The sequence below is a fragment of the Myiozetetes cayanensis genome, unplaced genomic scaffold (assembly GCF_022539395.1).
Source record: "Myiozetetes cayanensis isolate MyiCay16 unplaced genomic scaffold, myiCay2020 scf7, whole genome shotgun sequence".
Lineage (NCBI taxonomy): Eukaryota > Metazoa > Chordata > Aves > Passeriformes > Tyrannidae > Myiozetetes > Myiozetetes cayanensis.
Window position 1 is genome coordinate 15,201,102 of NW_026087964.1, and position 26,224 is coordinate 15,227,325.

Genomic DNA, 26,224 nt, shown 5'->3' on the forward strand with positions numbered 1-26,224 from the left:
CTAGAGGATTTGCTGGAGCCTGACAAACTTAATCAAGATAACATCAACACACACTTGTTTATGAGGCCAGTTTTTGCAAAACAGCTTGTTAACACACATAAGTGGCAACCCAGGCTGTCAGTATGAAACACCAGTGTCATGAGACACTGGCAGAAGCTCCTTCATTGTAAAGGTTCAAAAAGGTACTTCTGTCCCCTCATACTTTGTACAGTCATCAAGTTTTTGTTGATGGCAGGCTAACATGAGCAAAGAGAAATTATTCATTTGTGCTTACAAAAAGACTACTACAGTAGGATAGAAGAAAAGACTGCTTCATTGGCTTGTTTTATCAGATATTTTAGCTGCTTTGAGATCCTCAGGGCATCTCAAACTTTGAGATAATGCACAGTAAGAATCAAAATTCCTTAAACATTCTGAGTGATTAATTAACAGGATACTTATCAAGAGTACTCAGGCACAGGGGTGTGAACAAGTGTCTCTCTAGTCCATTCAGGTAAGACCCAGCAACCAGAGGAGAGGTTGTTGTACACATCAGGTCTGAACAGCACTCCAAATTCTGACAAAGGACTATTCACATCTATTAGAATGAGCACTTCTTCTCTCCTAACCTTCTCTCCTGGATTTCATTGATGGACTTGGCAGTGTTAGGTTAATGGTTGGACTCAATGGTCTTAAGAGATCTTTTGCAATCTAAATGATTCTACGATTCTCTGTTTACTGTAAAACCTATCTGCTGAAGAAACAACAGTGTCACTTCACAAAGCCCGGCTCCTAACAAGTTCTAGGTTTTGCATACTGCCACATGCTCTGATCAATGGAACAGAAAATTTCAGTGCCCAGAAAACAAACTCTCACTACGGGCTATGCTTTTGGAGCAGGCACATTTTGAGATCCATGCGAATATTGCTCTATGTGTTGCAAGGGCAAACAAGATGCCTGTTTTCCAACTGCTCACTATGGGAGTCAAACACTTGCACCTACAAACCAGAGTAAAGCGCACAGATCTAAGCTGGGCACATGCATGACGTTTTTCATCTTCAGTGCCTCTGAAGAGAGGAGGAAATCACATTAATCATCACAGCACGACTGTGAGATAAATACAAAATGATTGCTTACCCTGTAGTGTATTTTATCTGAAAATTTTATCTCATAGGACTCTGAATGCAGCTTTTGCGCCTTAGCACAAGGCTAGCAAAACTTCCTGAATTCATTAATTAACAAGAAATGGTCACACTAGTAATTTTTGATGATGATGTGATAGAAAGAATAATAAAAGGAAGAAAGAAAAGTGATAAGTTAATTCCTGAAGTTTGTTTTAGAAGTGAATTGTGACAGCTGAGTACAAGTGACCTAGAACCTGGAAGCAAAAAGGATCAAAATAGGTCAGTTTATGTTATGTCACAACATACTCCTGTCTGGAACCTCTGGTCCTTCTGATGTGCTTGCCCCAAAAAGCCATGCTCGTGGACTTACTCATTAGCAGGAGACAAACTGTCTGACCAGCATCTCAGCAAGTGGGTACCATGCTGTGATACCAATGCCCCTTGAAGCAGTCAGAGTCTCAGTTTTGAACAAATCCCCTTGGGACACCTATGGATAACTGTAACAGCATTAAGGATCATGACCTTCAGGAACAATGCATGCAGGTTCTCTAGTGAGACTTTCTGCCTGGTGAGAAGATTAGTTATCGAGCTGTGCTCTGTACTAGGACTGCGTCATCATGATGTTATGAGACTCAGTACGAGAAGCCTCAAAGATGGTTCTATGACCATGGGCCCCCCTCTAAGGCTCAACAGCTGCTTGGGAGACACAGGATCCACTTCACTACATGAGGCAAAAGGATCTTTGCCAATAGGCTGACCAACTTCATAAGGAGGGCTTTGTTCTACAAATTATGTGGGAGGTAATAAGGAAAGTTGGGATAGGCTAGACAAACCAAGAGGCGTGGAAGATGGGAAGAGAAGGGACATAGCAATTCACAAAGAAACTGAGCTGAAGTGGTCCTTTGACCATAGGCATGTAGAGAAGGAAGTTCCCATAGAACAGCCTTGTGGGAAAGCTCTCAAACCACAGAACCAGCACACTTGGATGCCCCTCAGAGGTCTCTAATGCATGCAGCATGGGGAAGAAAGACTGTGTGCAGTTACAGGGTTACAATCTCATTGGGATCATGCAGTAGTGGTGCAATAGCTCACAAAACTGGAGTGCTGTGATGGAGGGATACAGACTCTTTAGCAAGAAGGTGAGAAAGGATGTTGTCCTTTATATGAGAGAGTAACTGGAATGCATGAAGCCCTGCCTTTGGACAACTCAGGAGTCAGCTGAGAGCTTTTGGGTCAAGATCTGTGGGCAGATCAATATGCTGTTGTACTGGGTATCTGCTCTACATCAGGAAGTAGTAGATAAGGCCTTCTTTACACAACTGGAAGAAGCTTCACAATTCACACACTCTGGTCCTCAAGAATGATTTTAGCTACTTCAATACCTGCACATATCTGAGCACCATCCCCTTGCCCTTTTTTCTATGAGAGTGCTCAAACACTGGAACAGGTTGCTCAGGGACTCTCTATCCTCACAGAAAATCAAAACCAGACTGAAAATGCTCCAGGGTAACCTGCTCTAGGTGGCACTGTTTGAGCAAGATGATTGGACTAGTTGATCTCAAGAGCTGTCTTCCCAGCTCAACCACTCTGTGGTCTTGTAGTGTTTAGTTCCATTTAATTTGATTTCTTATACATTCAAAATACAAATATAAGGCTTCACCAGTGAACATAATGCATTGCAGCTTTATTCTTGACACACAGGCCCAGCACAAACCCATTTTCTCCAACTGAATGGTCTCACTGAGATCAAATTAATCAAAGCATGTTTAGGACTGTGGCCCAGCACAGTCATTTTCCTAAACATTCATTTTACTTCACCTTTGTTTATTCAAAAGATCTCATTTGTATTAAAAGAACTTCCATTTCACATAGAAGGTCAAAGGTTCACTGATCTGTTAGTCCAATGGCAAAGTTTCTCCCAAACTGAAGATATATTGAAAATTTAAGCAATATAGATTAAATTAGTAGGCAGAATATATCAAGTTAGAAATCTTAACTATGTTTTTTCTTTAAGTTTCCCAGTGTGGCAACACTGGCCAACAGATATCTAGTTAATTGTCAATAAAATGTCCTGTATCACAGCTAATGCATATAAATATATATCACTGCAGAATGGTAGAATTTCTACGTATATAGGATGCTCAACAGAGGCTATGTAGACAGAGCAACATTTTAACATGTCTTTCAAAATGGGGAGTGTCTGTTGTTTACCATCTCTGGTGAATTTTAACATAAAAACCACTCTTCATTATTCCTATCTTTCTGAAACATTTCACCTCTCCATTACTTATCCAAAAATTACCCTAAACCTGACACCACAAGACATAAAAAAACTACCTTCAACCACAGCATTTAATTGAGAGTGTTTGGCAGAGTGAGTGGGTGAGTGGGCCAGGAAAGCACCAACAACTCATAAGCTGTGATAACAACAGTGATGGTTAAATTAAACACCTACTGTAGGAAAAGAGATTTCAGTAGGACAGTTTCTCATTTGCTTTGCTGGTTGGCAGAAGGCAATACACACAGAGCAGTCTTTGGATAGAATCACCACAGAATCTTAGAGTTGTTTAGGCTGGAAAAGGTCAGAGATGCAAATACAACTTTGAGAGGGAAAACGCTGCAGAGCACTGCACGTTAAGATACTTTTAAGTAACACTTGAGATTGGTGCTGGTCAACAGAAAATGCCTGGTTTCATGATATTTTCACAAAAAAGATGAAAATTCTGTGTTGCAAAACACGACAAGAAGGCACAGTGTGGAAAACAAGACATTTTAAGCAGTCACAAAGCATAGTTGATAATAAAGGTGAAATATAAAACCAAGAAAGAAGAAGGCAGTAGCAATTCCAACCCACCTATTACATTTAAGTTCTAGATTGAAATTCCAGCAATAATTTCTCAGCTGTGGCAAACAAACACAACACATAGCAAATTGGTCAGCATATTATGTTTTCATCTCATTCCTGACCATGAAAACATGCCCCTTTGTGTCACACAAAATTCATTGGAGGACCAAGGTCTCTTTTTATAAAGTGACTGGGATGACAAACTTCTCCCAGCAGGCAGCGAGGGTTCTGGGCATAAAGGGGATGGAAGAAACACAAAAGGGCACAGAGGACCTCACTATTTCTTAGGTGAGAAAATGCTAAAAAATGTATGTACGGTAATAATGGAAAAATATTCATAACTTTCTTTTACTATTCTCTGATGCATTTCTCAAAGCAAAACTATACTCTTCTTCAGAAGGGCTGCCCTCACTACTCTAGGTTATCCACCTTGTATGCTACAGACACACTTCTCAGGAAAATGAAAACTCAGGAAGTGCACTAACAGTCTATTACTGTACAACCTAAAGTATATATTGTTCCTGGGGGAAACCTATCAATGACCCCATTTGAAGACAAGATTTTCTTCCTTTCACTGCTATCTAGCATGAATACATAACTTTCTCAGAAAAAAAAAAACAAACCACCAAAACTCCTAGGTAGATTATTAAATCGTGTTCCAGGCACTTGCCGTGGTAAGACAAATTTCCAACAATTAATATAATCACAGCTTCTGAACTTAGACTGAATTTGGCTAGTATTTTAGAAACCAGTGCCAGTTTTATTTGTTTTGAAAGATGAAAGATTAATTAGAAAAATATCTATGGAATGGCAAATCTCCCTTCCTACTTATCTCTGTAATGATCCATATAGTGCCTTGATTTTCTTCCTTTCAATTGTATATTCCTCAGCAACACTCAGAATGCACAAACTTATATCTGGTCATAAACTTTTATTAGAATTCTGTTGAAATAACAGAATTGCAAATAAATTATGCTAAATAATGAGGAAGTTAAATGATTCTACACTAAGCCACTGACTTCTTGGCAGCTATTTGTTTAAGTGCCTGAAGGAGTAATTATATTGCCTCTGGAAGTTTAGTTTAAAACAACCAAAACCCTAAGCCCTAAATTTCAAGAAAATAGCAAGAACTATATGCAAACTCCCAGGGAAAGGATGATAAGTAAAACTACTGATCCATTAAGAGAATGTAATAATCATGTTTTAAACATAGTTAGAAGACTTTCAGAACTAGCAATTACAGCAACAATTTCTGTTCTTTTAGATTGTCCTCATCTCCCTGCTCCACATATTGTGTTTTGGGTGCCATTTTTCTCTAAAAATTAAGATAATTTTAAGAATGTGACAACCAACATTCCACAACAGGGACACACAATGTGAATATCAAGGAACAAAAATGCATGTGAGGAGGCAAAAAGTTTTTCAGGGGAATCATAAAATGCAATTATCATTGTTTTAGCATTTATAACTCAGAGTCCAAGTGCCCTGGGAGAATACTTAATGGAAAACAGCACTTACAACAATAAATTAACAATTATGGAATGCAGACAACGCATTCCCTGATTACTTTTAAGTATGGAAAGTCCTGTCACAAATCCATTTTAGGACTCAGTACAGAAGGATAAACAAGAAGGAGACCAATCTCTGTACACTGACCAATTTCAGTCTCAGGTGAACATGAAAGCAACAGACATATATTCTAATTAATGGTAGTTCAGGTATTTCAGAGTGAAACGTGTAGAGAAAACAGAAGTCACAGCTTAAAGACTAAGCTTTTCAATAGACAGATTACCAGATTTACCAGATTTCTTAGTTAATATTTTTACTCTTTTGTAAAGTACTTTTGTAGCAGATAAACAACATCAACCAAAAAATAAATCCTACCTGTTTCCTCTTTTCAGGTGGAAGCGATGGATCCCCATCCTACAAATAAATGGACATATTCTATTGGCAACTTATTTCTCAAACCAGCAACTATATTAACTCTGTGGATCAAATTTTAAAACATGTATTTTCACTAAAATGTTATCAAAATTGTTTCTAAAATACTACTGGTGAATACCAGTAATACTAACTCCAACTCAAAAAGATTTCTAAGGCTGAGGATTTGTTTACATTTCTAGAACAGCAGGTCATTACAAATTGATGTTGAATTATTTTTCATAATGGTACATTAAGTTGCTGTGGAATAATAATACTGCAGTCAGTTTTTAAATAGAATTATGACTGAAAGTAATTTCCTCACAGCACGCACTGTCTTTTTGTGTCTTATATAATAAGCACTACCTCATCAATGCAGAACAAATGAGTAATAATATGATCAGGGCAGTACAGCTGCAGGACTACTGTAAACAAGTACCTAAACTTTTTTTCAGCAGTCATTATGGACTTCTTTCCATTTTTTTGAGGTTCATCTTTGTCCCCCAATCATACAGTGTTCATAAAGAACAACCTACAATCAGCTCCCGATACTTCTTTTTCAGAGACTGGTGTCGTTCCCGCAACTGGTTGGCCATAAGCTTGTACTGGTCTCTTTCCTGTTGACAGGTGTCCAGCTCTTTGGAAAGGATTAGCAATGCCTCCTTTTTACTTTCAAGCTTCCTTTTGCACACCAGAAACTGCAGAAGAGAAAAGAAACATAAATGTAACAAGTCATTTCTACCCCAGCTAGTACTGGATACAAGAGCCTCAAGTTCTCTCAAAAGAATGGAGGAAGACTCTGCACGAGATCAAAGTCTGCCACAGGTCGTCTTAGCTTATTAACTATATTCATGAGAAAGATATTTGCTGTATTGGAAGCCTGAAATAATTTGTAAGGCTACATGTTCACCTGATCAGTGTGAGTTAGAGAAACTTGGCAATTTGAGTTTCTCCTCTTTTCTCATATGCAGTAGTATGAGGAACCTTGCAATTTGACCAGTAGCCCTGGGAAGGCTGCTGGAAGGAAGAAGCATTTGCAAATTCCTTTTCTAATTGTGTTCACAATACTCAGCTCTCAGGTAGCAACCAACCCTTCCCACTTCACTTCCCAATGCTCTCCTGTTCCCCACTACCAGCAGTGTGCTTTGGGCTCTGAACGCTGAAATGGGACCATGTTACAGGAGAAGGGGTAGCTTGAGCGTTTACCAAATTTACCTCGAGTCTGAAACAATTACAGTCTGATACCCTATTGACACAGGTAAAAGAAACTTAATTACTGTCTGATACAACAGGCATGTGCTTATTGAGGCAAAAGAATAGGAAATAATGGAAGAATGCTGCAAGCTCCTAAATGGGAAGGGAAGGCAGAAGTGAACCTTCCCCTCCAGCCACCGCCTTCCATATGTAGGGCTCATGCACAACACAGAGCAGAACTTGCAAATCTAAGGTGTTCTGCATTAGCCTGATGTGCTTCGCTGCCTTTCCCCATTTGGAGGAAGAGAGTAACGTGTATGTCATCCTCAGTGTTACCTATCAGAACCTTCAGATAACTTCTTTCCCTTAACGTGATGTTCAATCAGCAGATTCTCCTCACCCATCACTGGACACTGCTCACGTTAAAGCATTTATTTCTATTTCTGATGTTACTGACATACAACATGGCACTAACTACTTTCTGAATGTGCTCTGCAAGAGACCAAATACCACAGCAGTCATGAAAACAATTTATAGTTTCATTATATCCTCTGACAAGAATACTTTGTCATTATGGGCTCTTGCACAAAGCAAGAGCATCAGCACTTCTGTACTTTCAAGTCAGTCCTGTTCTTTGGGACAGAAATCATTATTTGTATGTACTGCTTGCTTGGAATTAACTTTGTTAACCTCAATTTCAAGTAAATGAGAAAGGGAAAAGTGAGTTGGTTGTATTAGTACAGTCAACCTTTTCCAAAAATGGTAAATGCTTAGTTGCAAAAAAGTGGAAGGGAATGAGAAAAGCAATTCCAAGAAGGATTTGAACTTTCAAAAAGGACACTTCCACCTTGGCTTAAGTTTATTTCTGGCAATATTGAAGTTGAAATCCTGCCATAAATTTTCTGGATTATGATGCCTTGGCATCAACAAAGGCAACTGTACCTATGTACTTATGTCCTTACTGATACCTTACACAAATGTCAAATCCCCTGATAAAGCACTGAAAGGTATCAGAAGCTAAACTTTAATATTGTCAGCAAGTGAATATAGTGACATGGTAAACTGCTTCAAACTTGATAAAATAATTCCTTCCCCAAGAGTGAACTATTTACCTCCGACAATCTCTCTTCTTCTATTTCCAGTTTCATCCAATGTCTTAGTAACTCTAAAATATGCCTTCACTAAATCGTTTTCAAATACTAACAATCTGATAGAGTAATTGCAAATAACAATAAGTAAAAGCAAACCTCACAGTCACTTCAAGAAAACCCAACCGCCTAAAGCCCTGAACCAAGTAGCCTGTCCTGTTCCTTTAACCAGCAGGAAGAATGCAGCTGGCCTATCAACCAACACCTACACAATGTACACAGTGGGAGTGGAAAGAAGCCAAACATCTCCCCTCAATACACCCACAGCACCAGCAGGTGCCTCCAAGCCTTGCCTCCAGTGCTGGTGTATGAAGGAGTGTATGAGAGTCGGAAGTGAACTGGAGTATATGGACAAGACTACAAAACCCAGTACTTATCAGGCAAGAAATACAGAGGTAGCCCCAAACAAATCTTGCTTCTGCCGTGAGTCACAGCCCTCCACAAAGAACACATTCAGAGCATAAAAGGAGGCTTCACCTTTCACAGCAGCACAACTGGGGGCAAGGGAATTCTCCACTATCCACTAGGCTGTGGATAACGAACCATACACAGACTGTGGGGGCAGTTGTGTTCAAGGTCTAAATGAAAAGGAATAATTACATCCTCCTTATCCAAATTATATTTTAACTTGATGAATTACACACTGATGATGTGCTATATGGACAGAAGGGGCTTGGCATCTCCCATCAATGCACTATTTGCATTTTACTATAAAAATGACCATATAGAAGACTTCTGGAAGCCATTTTTGCCTTTTGCATATACTGATTTTCCCAAATAAATGCAGTAATAATGCAAAAATTTTTTCCATGGGCTTGTGGTACAAAAAAACCAATAAAGCCAAGGCATGTCTGTGGAATTTGATTATTCAACAGAGCTATGTTTGCAGTTCCCCTTACCACTTTTGAAGGAAAAACAAACTTTACAAATACAGACCTCAAAGAGGTTATGCAATATATGTTTTTATGAATGTTAAAAAAAAAAGTAGCAATAATGGCTGTAAACTGACCTAACAACTGGACACCAGAAATGGAAAACAACTGAGTCCCATCAACAATTTCCTTTATATGGACAACTAAGTGCAACAAAATTGGTATGCTGTCAAAAGGAACATAGGAATGTGACAGTCTTTTTGGAGCAATGCAAGTAATAATTCTCAAATAGTCTGAAAAAAGTATTCAGTAGCTGCTGCTGACATTCACTCCTATAGAGATTTCTTCTCCTGCAACTGAAGGAAAGCCTACATCTCATGTGTGAGACAAACTAGTGAGTTCTGTTATGCACTACAGTTACTATGAAATATTCCAATGGTCTTTTATTTCTTTTTAACTAATGTTACAAAATAATCTATGAATTTAAAAAGCAAGGTTAAATAAGAACCAGCTGCTATACTTTCAATCTAAAAGCTACAATATACAACTTTACATATCTGTCTAGTGACTTTCATCTACCAATTTGCTGTTATCTGCAATAAAGAAAATTATAATTGCTATGAGGAAGATCATAATAATTAAAGGAATATATATGACATCCTACATTACTGCCTGAACTGTTTTACAGCCTACTTTAGTGAAATTGAGTAAAAAGAGACTGACATTACAGGAGAGTGTAACTGCTCCAAGGTGACCCTCTACACTGAACACTTACTATTTGTCCATTACTATTTTTAGTGACAAATCTGGGTAGATCTCATTAATGACATTGTAGACATGGTCTAATAACCTGATGAGGCTGGAACACTGTCAAGGTTTTAGACTTTCTTTTTTTTAAACCAACAAACACACTGAATACCTATCAGAATTTTTTTAAAAATTGGTACAAATTACTGCCCTATACTTGGGCATTTAATGGCAATTAATATCAAAGAAAATATCTAATTTTCTGAAAGTAAAAGTAGAGATACTACCTCCAAACTGTGCTTTGGAATCACTGTGGATCATATTCTCTGTTCTCTTGACACTCCAGGGCCTTGTGTCGTCCTAACTGACGAAGGGCTACCACACTGGGCCTTGAAACCTATTATCCACCATGCTGAGAAACCAGGAACTCTACTCACCACCTTTTGGACAAGAGATCCAACTGCTACCAAATTGCCTGAAGTTTTATCAAATTTCTCCTCACTATATTCTTAGAGGCAATTTTGTTGTGGAAAATGAAAACTCTCAAAATGTATTGCAATCTCATTATTTGGGATGTTTGTTGACTGTGTTTCAGTAATGTTGCTCCCCTTGACTTCTGATTAAACTGTTCAACTTATTTGAAAGAGTCAAGCACTCAGACCCAGAGAAATACAAAATTGCTGGCCATTTGCCTGCCATCTTATGTGCTCATCTCTGATAAAACCTGAGAAAAATGCAGTGACCTTGGTTCTATCCCACCATATCAACTCAGCTTTTCCTGCTGCCCAGCTCTTGCTTCATTAGCTGCCTCCTGGCTGCTCAAACACAAAGTAGGATGGTAACATTCACTGATGGTATATATAAGCAATATAAGCAGCTCCTCAGAACAACATGTCTTACCCTGATGACAGCATTACACCACATCATCTTCACTGGTCATCTAGGAATTACTGTCATTTGTTAGTTAAAATAACACAACTTTCTGATGTGGCCCAGCCCTTAAAAGTTTTGTGTGCTGTGCACTGGATTACATTAATTTCTCTGTGTTTGTTCCAAAACATCCCGGTGGGTATCTTAGTCCAACCTGAAACATGGCAACATAAAAAGCAAACACTTGTTTTGTTGCTCAAAAGCCCAGCATGCAGGTCTTCACAGCACCTCTCCCACAGCTCCTGAGAATTCTGGAGCACAGTAAGTCGCAGTGCCAACTCTTCCAGCATTTCCACTTCCTTTTCCAAACGCTATGGTTCAGTTTCTTTTGTGTCAAACAAGCAGTTATCGATCAGGTCTTCATCCTACAACTTCACACCACCTTTTAAATGCCCTAACCATGGGTCATTCAGTGACATAAATGCTAGATTAAAAACCCAGAATCCAAACAAAAAATTACCTGGTATCCCAACAGAGTACTTCACATTTTATGTATATCCATCCATCACCAATACATGAACTCAACTAAAGAGCAGGTAAAATTTATGTGGATTCTTTGCTCTTGAAGCCTGTTCTTTTGCACCCAGTTTGTGAAATGACCAGTGGAAATAATGACTCTTTCTGGTCCTTCAGTATTTGCTAAGTTGGCTTTGTCCCAGTATTCCTTCCTACGTCATCCTATTCAGAGTTAGTTTAAAGAATGTTCAAGGTACATGTGGTACAAAGCTTTTTCAGAGTACCAGGTGTACACTAGGCCTGAAATGTGTGTGGCTGTACAGTAAGTGGAAAAATACAGAAACATGGAGGCAAAAGAACAAGCAAGAAGATAGTGGTGAGCATAATAAAAGCTGAGAAAGATACGTGAAAGGGTACAGATGAAAATGAACAAAAGGCAAAAGGAAAAGGAAGAGTAAATATAGAAAAAGACTGGAACAGACCAAAAAAAATGTATTCTTTTTATCTAATGAAAAATGAAGACAACCTACTAAAATATATGCTGTGTGTACAAGTGTTTGTGCAGATAGATATAAGTACCAAAAACCACATCCTACCATTTTTCTTAACACCTGCAATACCAGACTTTTAAAAATTACAGTTGCTTTGACAAGTATTTAAATTACCCCTACCTTTCAAACTTGGAGGACTGGCCTTGTGTAAACAAAAAGGATATGACCACAGATCTGAACCCACCAGCTGCTTGTCTTTTACACCAAGATTTTTAACCCCATCTTATGTTTTAGTTGTCCAGCATTAGCAATGGAAGAGGGTTTGTTTAGATCTACCATGTCTTTTCTTGCCTGTGTTATCTTGTATTTTGAAAGCATTTCAATATGTTTATGCCATGCTCAGGGAAAAAAACCCTTAAAATTACCTAGCACACATTGAAGCTAAGAGGCCTTGAGAAGCTCTGTACCATTCAGGGATATGGAAAACTTGAAAAACTCATTTGAAGTTAGTTCAGAAGTTTGAGCCACAGACCCATCAGGATGTTGGAGTTAATGGGTAAATTTCATGGAGTGAATCACAAACAGCCAAGGGAAGAGGAAAGCAAAAGAGGGAAGCCTATATCCTGACAGTAGTAGAAAAACAGTCTGTAAAACTGCTGTGGAAACAGAGAGAAAGGGCAGAAAAATTGAATATAAATCACTAGGCTTCTAATTTTTCCAGATAAAAAGAAATTATATGTATGCTCAAGTATCTGAGAGAATACTGTATGTTAGCACAGTCATTAAACTTTGCTACAATTAGGAAGCCCTAAACTAAGTGCTCAGTTTCAGGATGGAGTTTCTAGGTTGAACTTTTATCTCTTGCCCTTCACTGCCATGCAAAACCACCCCCACAATAAAACTCCATTTGAGAAACGAGACATGAGATGCAACACTGCACAATCAGGGTACGGCTAAGAGCACACCTTTCACTTTCCTCTGAATCATTCTGTGTGTTTGCATAAGCAGACTCCAGTTCTAGATGCAGTGTCCTAGCACAGATCTGGGCCTAGACAAACTCCCACTGAAATCACCAGGACAGGTGGTACATTCAAGACCCTAAACACAAACATCTTTTTGACTGGTCAAGGCCTTAAGCCTTATGCTCACATAATATAAGAGAGGCAAAGCCCTCCTGAAAACAGGAATTCACCTGTGTCTCTAGGACAGCAGACTCATCAGGTTTATCTAGGCCAATGCTGTTGGCACAAAAGTTTTGTTTGCTAGCTGTAAACACAAAACTACTATTTTTACAGTAATGCAAAATTAATGAAATGCAACATGCCGTGTAAAAATCAGCATACCAACCTACTTCATGAGTTTGCCCACTAAACAGACTTGACTGTGATGACACTCCTTTAAATTACACTGACCTCAAATGGTTTTGAGCTTGGTAACTTACCCTACATGAAAACGTACCCGTCAAACACCTGTTAACCTTTATTGCCTTTCGACAATGAAGTTTCTATTCCTGTAATTTGAAAATCCTCCACCTGTTGAAGCTCACGGCCACTGCGCTATCCCATTCTTTTGTCCCGTTTCACAAACGTCACCCGTGGGTCTCAGAACCCTTCCACGTGCGACGCAAGTGAAGCAGGAGCACAAGGCAGGGGGCACAGCCCGGTCACCCAGCCCGGTGCCGCTCCTGGGCTGCGCTGCTGCCCCGCGGGCCCGAGGCCTCGCTCAATGAATCCTCGGCGATTTCAAGCCAGGAGCAGCCTCAGCGCCTGAAACCTGCTCCCCGCAGCCCCAGGGCGGGGAACACACGGAGAGGGTCGCAGGCCCTCGGTCCCGGCGCTCCCAGCCGTGCGGGGCGGGGACGGCAGCCGGGCAGAGCCAGCGGCAGCCGCGGCCGCACAGCCCGGCCGTGCCCAGCGCCCCCGCCCGCCGCTCCCCTGCCGCCGCCCCTGACGCGGGCCGTTCCCCTCCGGGCCGCTGAGCCCCGAGGCCTGGCAGTTCCCCGCGCGGCGGGGGAGCAGCGGGGCTCTGCCGCCGCTCTGCCCGGCGCCCCGGCCCGCGGCCGCCCCGCCGCCTCACCTCGCTCAGCAGCCCCTGCCAGTCGCTCTCGCTGCGCTGGGAGCTCATGGCTCCGGCAACCCGCGGCGGCCACCGGCTCCGCCCGGCCCGGCCTTCCCGAGCAGCCCGCGGGAGAGGCGGGGCCTGCGGCCGCCCGAGCGACCGGCCCTGCCCGCCGCGACCCGCCGGCAGCGAGCTCCGCACGGCCGAGCGCCCGCAGCGCCGGGCCCTGGGGCCCGGGCAGAGCGGCGGGGCCCGAGCGGCACCTGCCGAGGGCTGTGCGGGAGGATCCGGGTGCGTGTCCCAGAGAAGGGCCCTCCTCTCCTGACGTGCTCCTCCTGTGTACCAGCTGGGCACTGCTGCCATCCCAGGCTCTGGACAGCCAGGCCTCCGTCAGGACTGGTCGATGAGAGGGCGGACATCAGGGAGACTTTAATTCTATATATGTGTAACAAAACCCTTGCAAGTTGTGTACATGCTTATGTGGAGCATGTAAGGTAAGACAAAGCGGGAGGACAAGGAGATAGAAAACCATTTTCTCAAAATATGGTAGTGGAACACTGCCCACATTGGGCACAGATCTTTGTTGTCACTCAGTTCACGAAGGTGTAAATAACATAATGACCCAGGACTTGATCTGGCTTCTTTTTCACCCCACTAGCACTGACACTCACTCCATCAGCACTGAAAACCAAGCACAGCACCCACAAGGCACTCCTCCCCATCCTGATCCCTCTGCTCCAGCCATACCCTCTGCAGACAGAGCTGCAGCAAGGTCCATCCCCACGGACCAGGCCTACCTTGAGGCACATCACAGGTGATGTTAATTGTACTCCTAACACTGCAAGCATCCTCAGGACTTACGTTTTCCAGGCAGAGTGCAAGTGTAATTGCATGGAGCATTTAAGCAGTTTAACCCACAATTATTCTTTGTTTTGAAAAGCAGCACAAACAGCACAAGACAACATGTTAAAATATGCATGCCTCATTCCTTACCACAATTTACCCACTGTTAAGATTTGTTTGTGCTTTGGCATCTAGGCACAATGTCCTTCTGTTTTCTAAAATGGCTTAGAGAGCCTCCTTTGACAACTGCACATCCCTTTGAGCAAGGGATGTTGGCCTAGCCACTGACAGCTTTTCTGTTCCCAGTGCTTAATTGACAGCTTCAATGGGAAGAAACATAGGTCACATCTCAACTCAGCAGGAGGTCTCTTTGAATGGAAGATTATTAAGTTTAATAAATGCCTGTAGTTATCTCCATATTAAAAAAAACCAAAACCATGAGAGCAGCTAGCTTTAGAATGGAACTTTAGTTTGATAATTAGAAAATTAGAAAGTTTCTACATTTTACCTGCAAATTATAAATCAAACCTAGACATTTTCTCCAATTTGTAGCCCATTTCCTCCTATACTAGCTGTTCCTCATCTCTAGGCATTCTGTAACTTTAATGCTCTCGAGAGTACATTTGTTTTTCCTCTTAGTTCATATTTTTCTGTGGTTTATGTTGGCACGTGTGTGATATATCACAATCCTGCCTGTCTCCACAGGCTTCTCAGAAAACCATTTCTGAAAACAGCATCATGTTTGCACAGGTAAATAGCAAATAATTAAAATTAAATTGAAAGGAACTATAATTTAAACCATTGGTTAAAAGAATTGTTAATGATATTAGAAACATATTAAAACATTTTCTTAGTGTTGTTAATAGTTAAAGCTATACAACTGCTAGTGTAGATGAACCAAACAGAGTCTTTTTCCAGTTCTGCTTCTCATTTGCAGAATCTCTCCTGTTTTTTTGGTCTTGTAGCACTCTGGACTCAGAATACTCTTGCAGAAATAGCTCTGCTTGTAAGAACAATAATCCTCCAACAGCCCTAATTTTTGAGAGATGTCAGTCATTTTAATCCCAAATCTGCTTGCCTTCCTCACAAACATAAGGTTTTAATTTTTATTGGGGATAAGTATTCAAATGAGAAGTAAATATTTATGAAAAGAGGTTATTAAAACAAAAGGAACTCAACTTTTCCAGCTCTTAGGATTTTATCAAAACGTTGTTGAGAGGTGGTGTTTTTCAGAAAGCCCAAGCTCTTGGATGAGAATAACCACTTTCTTTTGAAGTAAAAGAAAGATTCAAGGGAATAAATAAAAAATAAGCTGAAAAGTGCCTTGAGTACACTTGATATGATCAGAAAGGAAATAAAAGGACCCAAATATGTATTTTTAATTAATCACTTTTAGTGCCTGATATCAAGACTTTTGGCAGCTTCATCATCTTTCCTGATCCTCTCTGCCTCACTTACCAGTGGTTCCTGAGACGCTCCTGTGTAACAGTCCCAGTCCGGACCAGGTTACTCTGTCAGCCTCTAGGCAGGAACGTATTGAGATACAGTTACTGTCATAACTCAGACAAACAAGATAAGAAGAAGATGATAGAAAAAAAGTACTATCACCCTCGTTTAAAGATAGGAAACTGAAGAAAGAATTTCCTTGCCTAAGAAAACTGAAGTTACAAACATAACCAGGGAGCGAAATTGCAGGTTTCAGGAGTACCAGTCTGCTGTTTTAATTGCAAAACTAACAGGGTGTCTTGGCTCTGTTCCTACCTGCTGCAATAACTTCTTTTGCACCATCACCTTGCCAACATCAGAAGAGCACAGTATTGTCACTGAACATCTGAGACAAAAAAAATCATCTCTCAACCTTCCTCTTCAGCTACCATCCCGTTCTCTTTGTCTCTAGATCTGTTATCTTCTTTGCTTCCTTCCTCTATACCTTCACTAGATAAACTTATCTACTTCTAGTGTTTCATCTTCCTTCTCTGCAGTTCTGCTTTGTGATCAATCTTTTCCTTGGTATCTTGAGTTCATCTGTCTTTTCACCAGACTACCCTCCACTTCTCTAAGCATTTTCTACATTTCATTAAGAAGGATTCAAACTTTCTAAAAAACTTTTTTTTGGCCTGGACAATTATGAATTCAGAATCAGATCCAAGCTACTGTGGCTTATCCAAGCTACTCAGGTAGGCATTGTAGGAGATTTAAGCAACAGTTTTCACTTGCAGGAGATTTAATCAATAGTTTTAAAACACAGCTTTTAGAAATCAGTGTCTTTGTCGTACACTAAGAAAAAAAACATCCTGAGTTTGTATCCATAGGTAAGCCACTGAATGGATCACTGCAAATTTTGCTCCTTATTTTTGTCAACATCTGTCTACTGCACTACTACATCATTACATCCACATCTAACTTTAAAGAAATGTGAGAGTAAAAAGCCAGTGTAAATCCTTAAGATCTGGACAGGCTGTATAATTGAAATATAATGAAAACATGTAATGCTTGTCCACTGAAGGATGATTCAATCTGACTCTCTACAGATATTTCAGGGTTCCATTTAATAAGGGTTTAAATACCTCTGAATGAGGATATAACCTATCATACATAACACATCCATTTTAGTACTTTTGGTAATTTATATTGGCATTATTCTATTTCATGTTGTTGCTAATTTGATGATAAACACACACTCAAACCCTCATGCACACATTTTGGAGGAAGTATACTATGTTTGTTGAGGATACCATTACTTTTAGCTTTTATCTGTTCCCCTATTTGTTTTCTATCCTTTGCTTTTGCCTTTCCTTTTTTTAGCGGCTGCTTTTTGTCCATTTATATTCCAGCCACGCCTTCTCAATTTTCTCAGGTTCATTGCTGGTTTCAGGATCCTGTATCAGCTCTTCTACTTCACATGCATGATCTGTCAGCAGGACAATATGATCTGCAGATCAGAAGCAGTTTAGCAGTTATTCATTTATGTTGAATCCTTTTGTGGCCAGTCAAGTCCGTGAAGGACACATCTTAGGCAATCAACAAAGATCGTTAAAGTGATGGTGTTTCTCTTTTCCTCTTCAAATGGTTTGGACCTTCAATGTATTGCTTTCTTTTGTGTGTTAGATGCTGCCTGTAACATTAAAATTGGAGACAGTCTTTATATTCTTTATCTTTTTTTTAAAGCCATTTTATGACTGTTGGCCAGTGCAACTGAATACTGGAGTTCAGAGTAGAGTCTCTCTTATAGAGAGAGAGTGGAAAAAAAGAGAATTTGGGGGAAAAGACAGGAACAGACTGTGATCTGCACAAACCAGCTCTAGGATGGAGCTTGGTAGTGAGGTCTGGCCAAAGGAGGAGGGAAAATAAAAGGAAAGCAGCAGTCAAGGGGAGGGAGTGCAGTGAGTGGGTGGGTGGGAAGTCTTCATTGGAAAACAGCTGATTGGGTTCTTCCTAGCTTGCTTAGGGCTGAAATGCTCAAAAAAATGTTGGATGGTAGATACAGGTGTTAGAGCAGGTAACCAACCCTTAGATATTGGTTGCAAACACACATTATACAGAACTGCTCAGTTCAAACACTCTCTTTGCTGGACATACTTAGCTTGACACCAAGCATGATCTTCAGTGAAGTCACCCAGGGGCACCAGACTGGATGAGGCTCTGAAAGATGCTGGGGACAGTTCAAATCCAATTTGGATAAGAAATCTCTAAGTTCTCTAAAAGCATCTATGATATTAATTGGTTTGATCTAGGCCATATTGGAAAAGTTTGGCTCTATTATCTCTGGTAGATAACTGTGTAGGGATTATGAATAAGTTATTTTATGTTCACCAGCAGAGTCTGTGGCTCTCCCCCATAACTTAAGAATAAGAACAAATCAGTAGGAACTAAAAGACAGCAGTACAGAAAACAAGTGCAACATCTCAGAGACTGTTTTAAGGCCTTGTCATTACAGTTATATAGAGAGAGTTAGTGTAAATGAATTCTGTTTTCCCAGAGGCATCAAACTCCTCCTGTCAAGATAGTCTCTCAAGAGACTGGAAAGCCTCTCACGGCCCTCCTGCATCATTATTATTTTCCTTAAAATTTTCTTGCTATTGATGTAACTAAAAATTCAATATAAGATTAGAGAAAATATTTTGTCAAGTGGCTCAGACAGGCACAACTGATGGACATTAAGGAAATGTCTACTGCTTTTCTGTTCCTCTGAGTGCACTAGAAAACTATAAAAAATAGTTAATTTTACTATAAAATCCAGGTGGGGTACTCAGACTACTTTCTGCTACTATGAAATTGAAGAGTGACCTAGTACTGCCATCAGATCTGACATATGAGTGGTTTTTCAGACTTGTAAGTTCATTTTTCAACTGGTGGGGTATGTTAAATCCCTGAAAACTGTCAGACCATTGCAGAGACATTTATTGGTGTGACGATAGCAGACTGTTCAGCACGAAGACCATCACTTTACATATGTGGTCAATACTCAGCAGACTGTAAACAAAGAATGAAATGGGGAACAGAAAGTACAGCCAGCTTGATCCTGTGCTTTCTAGTCAATTTAGAGGGTAAAAAGAAAGAAAGCCCACTGATGAAGATCAGAAAAACAAAATTGAAACAGAACTTCTTGAGCATATCATAGCAAAATAATTTTCCATTTGAAAATGTCTGTCTGGAAAAAAACCAAAATACATCAGCTTTGGTGTGCAGTTTCTCTGGGTTCCTGAGGAAATTTCTCATCAAATCTGGAGTGCGTGCTATAGAATAGGCACTAGCACCATACAGAGACATTGAGCTGAATTTTCTCTGTCTTATGCTCAAATAATGCAGACTTTTTTGGGCTACAGCCTCAGCCTTTTCTAAGTGAAGTTTAGGAGATAAAAGAATTCTCACCTAGAAACTTTTCCAGTTGGTAAGAGCAGTTGGATCAATGAGCTGAAGCTTTACTTTTACATCCCAGATAAAACCGTAGCAGAAAGGATGTAACCTCTCCCTCTTCACATAAATGTCAAGTTACAAAAGTACAACAAGTTTAACGGAAGAAATTAATGCATCTGTTTCTATGCTTTGAGTTTGAATCAAATGGAAAGAAACTGAACCCTGTAATTATCACAGGAGCCATTAGAGTAGATGCTGTCCTAGAGGGACTGTGTCTTCTTTTTCTCTGCTGATTTCTTGTATTGGAGACATCACCTGCTTCTTTTCTTGTGTGGCTTCTAACTGTTCAGTGATACATGATCTTATTCCTAGTACTACCAGGGTGCTTAGGAGCACTTTGCAAATATATTCTTCCCCTTAAACTACTTTGGACAAGGTGTAGATATTACAGAATCACAGAGCAACAGAATATTCTGAGTTGGAAGGGACCCACAAGGATCATTGAGTCTAACTCTTAAGTGAATGGCCTGTACGGGGATCGAACCCACAACTCTGGCACCATCAGCATTGTACAGTTATTCCAGATTTTCACTTGGCTTATACATATAACTGAAAAGATTATGATCTTATTAAGTTAGTATTCCAGTGAAAGTAGATTTATACCTTTAATTTATTTATTGCTGCTTGTTTTACCTTTGATTTTCATACCTTTTTATTTTATTCTTGGTTCATTACTGTTTATTTTAAAAATAAGCTCCTTTCATCAAGAAAGGTTTGTTTTTTCTTCATGACTGTTGGTCACTGAATCAATTTAAAATATGATCTCTTGGTCCTAGTGAGAGGTCATATGTGGATGGTATGTTTATTTATTTGCTCTGACAAACTGTGGAAACACCAAACAGTCAGTACCAAGCAGAACTCCATAAAAATAGATCAAATAAGGGCTGAGGGCTCTGACTTATATTCAGCAGTGGGCAGAAATCACAGGCGGAAGTGTGTATTCTCCCTGGCCCTTGCCTTGTCCTCCAGAGGCAGCTTACAAAAAAAATTTATGAAACATCTTCTGAATCACAATTTTAAGCCAAGTATACTGAAATGAATAAAAATGGATTTCAATTAATTTGCATATGCTATGTGTACTTATGGTACTTTCTTTAGCCACCTGTTTTACATCTACTTGCTTTTGAAAGTTAGATTCCTGAAACCTGCCAGCAGAGCACAGGGTGTAGTTTTGAGGGTGAGCACCAGTAATTTGGTGTGGTTACCTGCATCCAAAGATTAGGAGCCAAAACCACTCAGATCTCAGCTGAATAGGTCAGACTCCATGTGTTTTTGCCAGAACTATTTCCTCCATGAAATATTATCTCCATCATGGACTGAAAGGTTTTATATTGTGATTCTTGTTAAGTAGAAGCATCTTTGCTTTACAGAAATATATACATTTAAAGGCTGGAATAAGTAAAATTAACTGGTGCTTTCGTAAGTGGAGGTGGAGTCCAAAAGTATTACTCTCTTTAAGCAACTTTAGTGCTAGAAGATGAGTTCCATGGTGGAACTTTAAATGCTATGAGGAGCCCAATTCCCATCAAGACTTTAATATGTCTGGCCTTTCTGCTTTAGAAGAAGCAATAACACAATCATTTAACAGAGTATACTGAGTAATGTGGCCTCTTGTTTTTTCATGTTTGAGCCAATTTGTTTACACAGAGAATGAGAGTTTGATGGAAAACTTATAGTTTTTAGGACCTTTCTATGAGTTTGCTGTGCTCAGTCATATTTGTGCTCAGTTCTACTCTGTTTCTCAGTCTGTTCCTGAAACAAAGAGGAAAAAGTCCAGAACAAAGAAGTCATAGCCTGGTTATTAAGGCTCTTCCTTGGACATTCTGCTAATGGAGACTATGCTCTCCAGCCTGGCAACTCTGCTGCACTCTGCATGGGTTTTACTAACAGCACAATGTCATTTTTTTCAACTTTAGTGGTTGGGCAGATTCTGACACACCAGGAAAATATATCTGTTTCAATTTGTTTTTAACAAGGTGCACAGATGGTGTTAAAAAGCAGGTAGAAGTGGTTAATCACCTGTGAATTTTAGGCATTTTTCTGCTGTCCATAGGGGACTTCAGGAGTGCATTTACTGCATGGTTTTCTCCACCATGATTTGCATTTTCACGGTTGTTTTCAATCAATCACACCAGAGAGGTTTGCAAATCTCTTAATTCCAAAGCACTGAAGACCTGCCCGTGCCCACAGTCCTAGTGCAACAAATGATTTGGGACTTGAATCATGTGGTATTCAGTATTCAGGCATCTCCGTACCTCATCGCACCCTGAATTGTTTCATTTTACTGACACCATCTGTTTCTTGTGCCTCAACCAATTTGTATTCCATTGTCCCCTATGCTCAGCTTTCTGACCTTGTAAATCGATCTCCTGTACAGTCTGTAACAAATACTTTCCTGAAATCTGGATGAATTATGTCAACGATTTCATATTTATCAATTCAGCGATGCCTTGAAATGACCCTAATACATTTGTCATACATGATCTTCTTTAGTAGAACCATGCAGCTTTCCCTTTACTAAATCACATTTCTAACTGAATTGTAATCTCCCTTATAAATGTTTCCATTATCTTGCTCACTACTACAGTCAGTCTTACAAGTCTGTATTTCATTGGGTCTTTCCAGTGTCTCTTTTTGACAGCTACAGAAGACACTCAACAATGAAGTGCATTTCAGGTATATATTAAGTGCTCCTTAAAAGAAGAATAAAAAAATTAAAACCTAGTAAGATATACTCCTGGTGTTCAATAGTAGTATTAGCCACTTGAATGGAGAAAAAAGGAGGATTTCTTTATTGCTGGCAGTTACTGTCAGTGATGGATCATGACATAGACATTCTCAGTATGGCCAAACAATTTCACTATATAGAATTTTATATAGCTACAGCTAAAATTCAATGAACTGATTCAGAAGGTTCAGGATAAACTATAACAGTAAGTTAAACCCTTAAATCGATTTGGTATTTTAAAAGGATAGGTAGCAGCAAGATGTCATCTTCCTTCACAGATCTAACTTTAACTGGAACTGTAAATCCAAAGCAGAGTATTGGTGGATAAGGGTGTATAATGTGTGATTTAAGGCCCATCCTGGAAATCAGTAAGGATTTGACTACACCAACTCTAAAACATTATCGGAGCATTATAAGAGTCCATCCAGAAAGTTAGGAGGATTTTTTTTTTTTTTGAAGAATAAAGATAAATTTCATATCTTAAAGAGGCTATTTTTGAAGAGTGCCAGGCAAGATGAGAAAAGAAAATGACTGTGAAAGAAGCAGAGTAGCAGAGGCATAGATAACCACTCATCCTACTATCCTCTCAAGATTTGAGCTGAGGATGATTTCTATCAATGACTTCCAAATATAACATTATTCAGCTTTCATTATGTTGTCAATCTAATTTGAATGTAAGTTATTCAGAGCACATGGCTGTTTTGCCTTTGTGTTTGTCTGTAAAGCACTACGCACCTCAAGCCAGGAAAAAAAAGGAGAATTCTCGGATTAGAGGAGATAACGTTCTCATTGAAAGTCCTGTGTACAAATGCTTGTTTTCTAATCACCTCTGTGAAACCTGCTCCTGCTACACCAAACAGAGAAATTCTTCAAAGTAAGAAGAATTGCGGCTTATTTTATACTAACCCTGGAGCAGCCTCTCCACTTACAAGAAGTGGGAGAAACTCCCGCCAACTTACATTAGTTTCTAGGGGAAAAACACCTGAATCCCAAGATTTGGCTTTGGTGATGACCTGAGGTTCACAGAGCTCTCAGTATTGAACAAACTCCATGTCTGAGATGAAATCCTGAATTCCCACTGAAGTGAAATAGAGTTTTTCCACTGACCTTAGAAAGGCCAAGGTTTCAATCACTCCTTTTGAGACAGGAGCTATTAAAGATTTTGCATGCTGTGGCATGGCTACATCAGAATTGAGTGCTGTAGAGATAGCCCAGAAGTAATACGGAAAATATTCTCCCTAGGGCTGCAAGACCTAAGGGAGTCACTGTGATCCAAAAAGGTAGCTTGTTATGTGATGACAAGTCCACTTTCCTTCTCTTAACTCTAAATAAAAGCATAAAAGTTTAACTTTTATGAAGGACAATTAGAACCTGAGAACATATTATTTTATTAGCCTACTGAGTAATTTTCTATCTTTCACCTTCCCTTTCTCTTCCCCTCCCTCTTTACAATGAATCTAATCTGTTTTCCAATTTTTTTGGCATTGTATCTTTCTCTTCCTCTTTATATTTATTTTTCTTTCTGCCCTTTGATTCTAGGGGGGCCATTTTTCTATCTGACTTTATTTTGTGTGTTTGCCTATGAGCAGGGCCCAGTTGAAGGACTAGTTCACAACTGTAAAAATCCAGATTGGAGAGGCTTTCCTCTCCTGAATCCCCAGATCTGTCACTGGCTCATCCATGGCTCCCATTTCATTCTCAAAGGAGGCCAGTGAGGACTGCTGTCTCTGCTCTAGGTCTGGCAGTTACTTTTGGGCATGAGCTACATTTGCAGTTGGATCAGAAGCCATTGCAGAGCTCTTGCAAGGAACTACAGCACATCTGACATGAGCCTCCAGTAGCACAAGCCAAGGGTAAAGTCAGGCCACAAGAGTAACTACCAGCAGCAGCCTGAGCCACACAGTCAGACACAGGGGTGTATGCAGAGGCTGGTGTGACAAACGTGGATCTGTCAGTGTGCCATTGCCTTTCCCAGGAGTGATAGAGCAGGGTCCAGCGGATCAATCCATGGCTCTCCCAGAGAATTCACCACAGGAGTGTGGGTTGGGTTTGTGAGCCAAGATTTTGAACAATACCAGCTAATGCCAGCACAAGAATTGATCAAACAAGATAAATACCAAGCATATGAAGCCAGGGATGTAAAAGGTGTAGGCTTGAGCTAAGCCAAGTGCATTGAATATCCAGCTGAGAATATAGTGGGAACAGTTTAACATATGAGGGCAATACTGGTTCCACCTGAACAGCCAAAAAAAAAAAAAAAAAAAAAAAAAAAAAACCCACCAAAAAAAAAGGAAAAGGAAAAGGAAAAGGAAAAGGAAAAAGGAAGTTGTTACTTTGTTACTTGGGGAAAAGCCAGAGGATGGTTCTTGCCTTCATAAACCGGAATGGACTACTGGTAGTGTGTTATATTCTGGTTCTGGGAGCTGGGCTACCCTCTATTCACAGTGGCCAGAGGTGTATTCAAGCATGTGATGCAAAGCATGGCAAGTCCAAGCACATGGAGCAGGTCAGGTAGTGGTGCTGCTGTGCAGCTGCAGAATGCAGAAAGGCTCAGTGGGGAATGCCTCCTTGCCGAGCAGCACATGGAATGAAGGACAGGCACAGTACAGAGGAAGAGGACAAGTGATGGTGGATTTAATTCTTTCAAACACTAAAAGGCAGCCAATCAGAGGTAGAAGAACCAGCTCCTGAACAAGTCACAAAGGGCGCAGGAGTCACTTGAGAAACACCAAGCTGGGCTGAAAGTGTGTTCCCACAGGAGAGTCAAAGAAGTTGGGCATTACCTGCCAGCAAAGAAGTCTGAGTGCAGGCACTAAACACCTCCAAAGCAACAGGAGAAAGCAGAACAGGAGAGGAGAGGCAGATTCTCAGGAGAGCAATGGAGACCAAGCTGCTCAGCCCATGTGGAGGGGTCCTGGCACAGAAGAGCAAGCTGCATAGTGTGCAAACTACACAAAAAATCAGGAGTGTTACCTGATCCTATGTGTAAGTGAAAAATGACAGGATTTTATGACTTTTCAGGGCTCCGACTCACAATTTTTGGGCTCCAGGTGCATAGCAGTAGCATTGGCATAATACAGTCTGCTAAACATTCTCCACTCAAGGATCCGTTCAACACACACCATACTTTTACTGAATTTTACAATAACTAAGCATATTAGCAAACCATACTGGTAAAAATAATTTTTGATAAAAAGAAGGAAAAGAAAGTTGAGGAGCTCACAGGATAGCATCTACCTTATGGCTTATCTGCATAAGAGGCAAAGAGCCGTCCCATGCAGGCTGCACCTGAGATGTTCTTTCACATCCATCTTGTTGGCAGCAGGGCTGTGTTGGTGTGACCACACAAGAGGCAATGTGGGAGTGAACCCCTCTATTGCATCCTCCGTTGGGTTCATACCTGGCAGTACAGCTAAAATTTTCCTTTTTTTAAGGGAAGGGTTTGAATCAGCACCCAAGTTTTACACTGTCATAATGTTAGGATGAAAGGAGTTAGCAACCGGGGGAAAAAACATTGCCACAAAAAATAAATAGAAATGAGGTGTTCTATTAGAGCACTGGGGCATTTCAAGCCTCAGGGGTTATTTGTGTAAATGAATCTTTTGCTTATTCTGTAAGGGAACACAAATCAATAGCACAGAAAGAAATAAGAACTAGCAGTCTTAAAACCCCAGATGAAATCAAACCACACAAATCAGATCCCATTATAGATTTCAGAACCATGATCTCAATCAGAGAGAATTTTGAGTCCGTAAATAAAGTTGTTAAAGGTGACCCCACATTAGGGTGAGACTTCTGAACTTACCTTCCAGAACGTCTGAGGTTCTTTTGGATTGTACCCAAAAGGTCTGTTTTATTTGGTCAGCATGTGAAGGTTTGATTGATCCTAGAGCTCTGTTGGCATGAAGATTTACTGAAGTGTGCTTTCAGGAATACATAGATGACTGACCAGTGACTGTCTAGTCCATGAGG

General features: G+C 40.3%; 1 protein-coding gene across 5 annotated transcripts in view; it reads right to left on the reverse strand.

Moving 5' to 3' along the window:
* The window catches only part of CCDC149 (coiled-coil domain containing 149), a 50,853-nt gene extending 36,944 nt beyond the window's left edge, over positions 1 to 13,909 (reverse strand). For 4 of the 5 annotated variants that reach the window (XM_050338137.1, XM_050338136.1, XM_050338135.1 and 1 more), the window contains exons 1-3: positions 13,783 to 13,909; positions 6,405 to 6,566; positions 5,833 to 5,871 (exon numbers count right to left, since the gene is read on the reverse strand). In XM_050338137.1, the coding sequence (XP_050194094.1) occupies positions 5,833 to 5,871; positions 6,405 to 6,566; positions 13,783 to 13,830 (249 nt within the window). In that variant the 5' untranslated portion in view covers positions 13,831 to 13,909. Of the gene's footprint in view, positions 1 to 5,832; positions 5,872 to 6,404; positions 6,567 to 13,164; positions 13,408 to 13,782 lie in introns of those variants that run through there. The other variant, XM_050338138.1, reaches the window with a different exon arrangement.
* Positions 13,910 to 26,224: the final 12,315 nt, after the last annotated feature.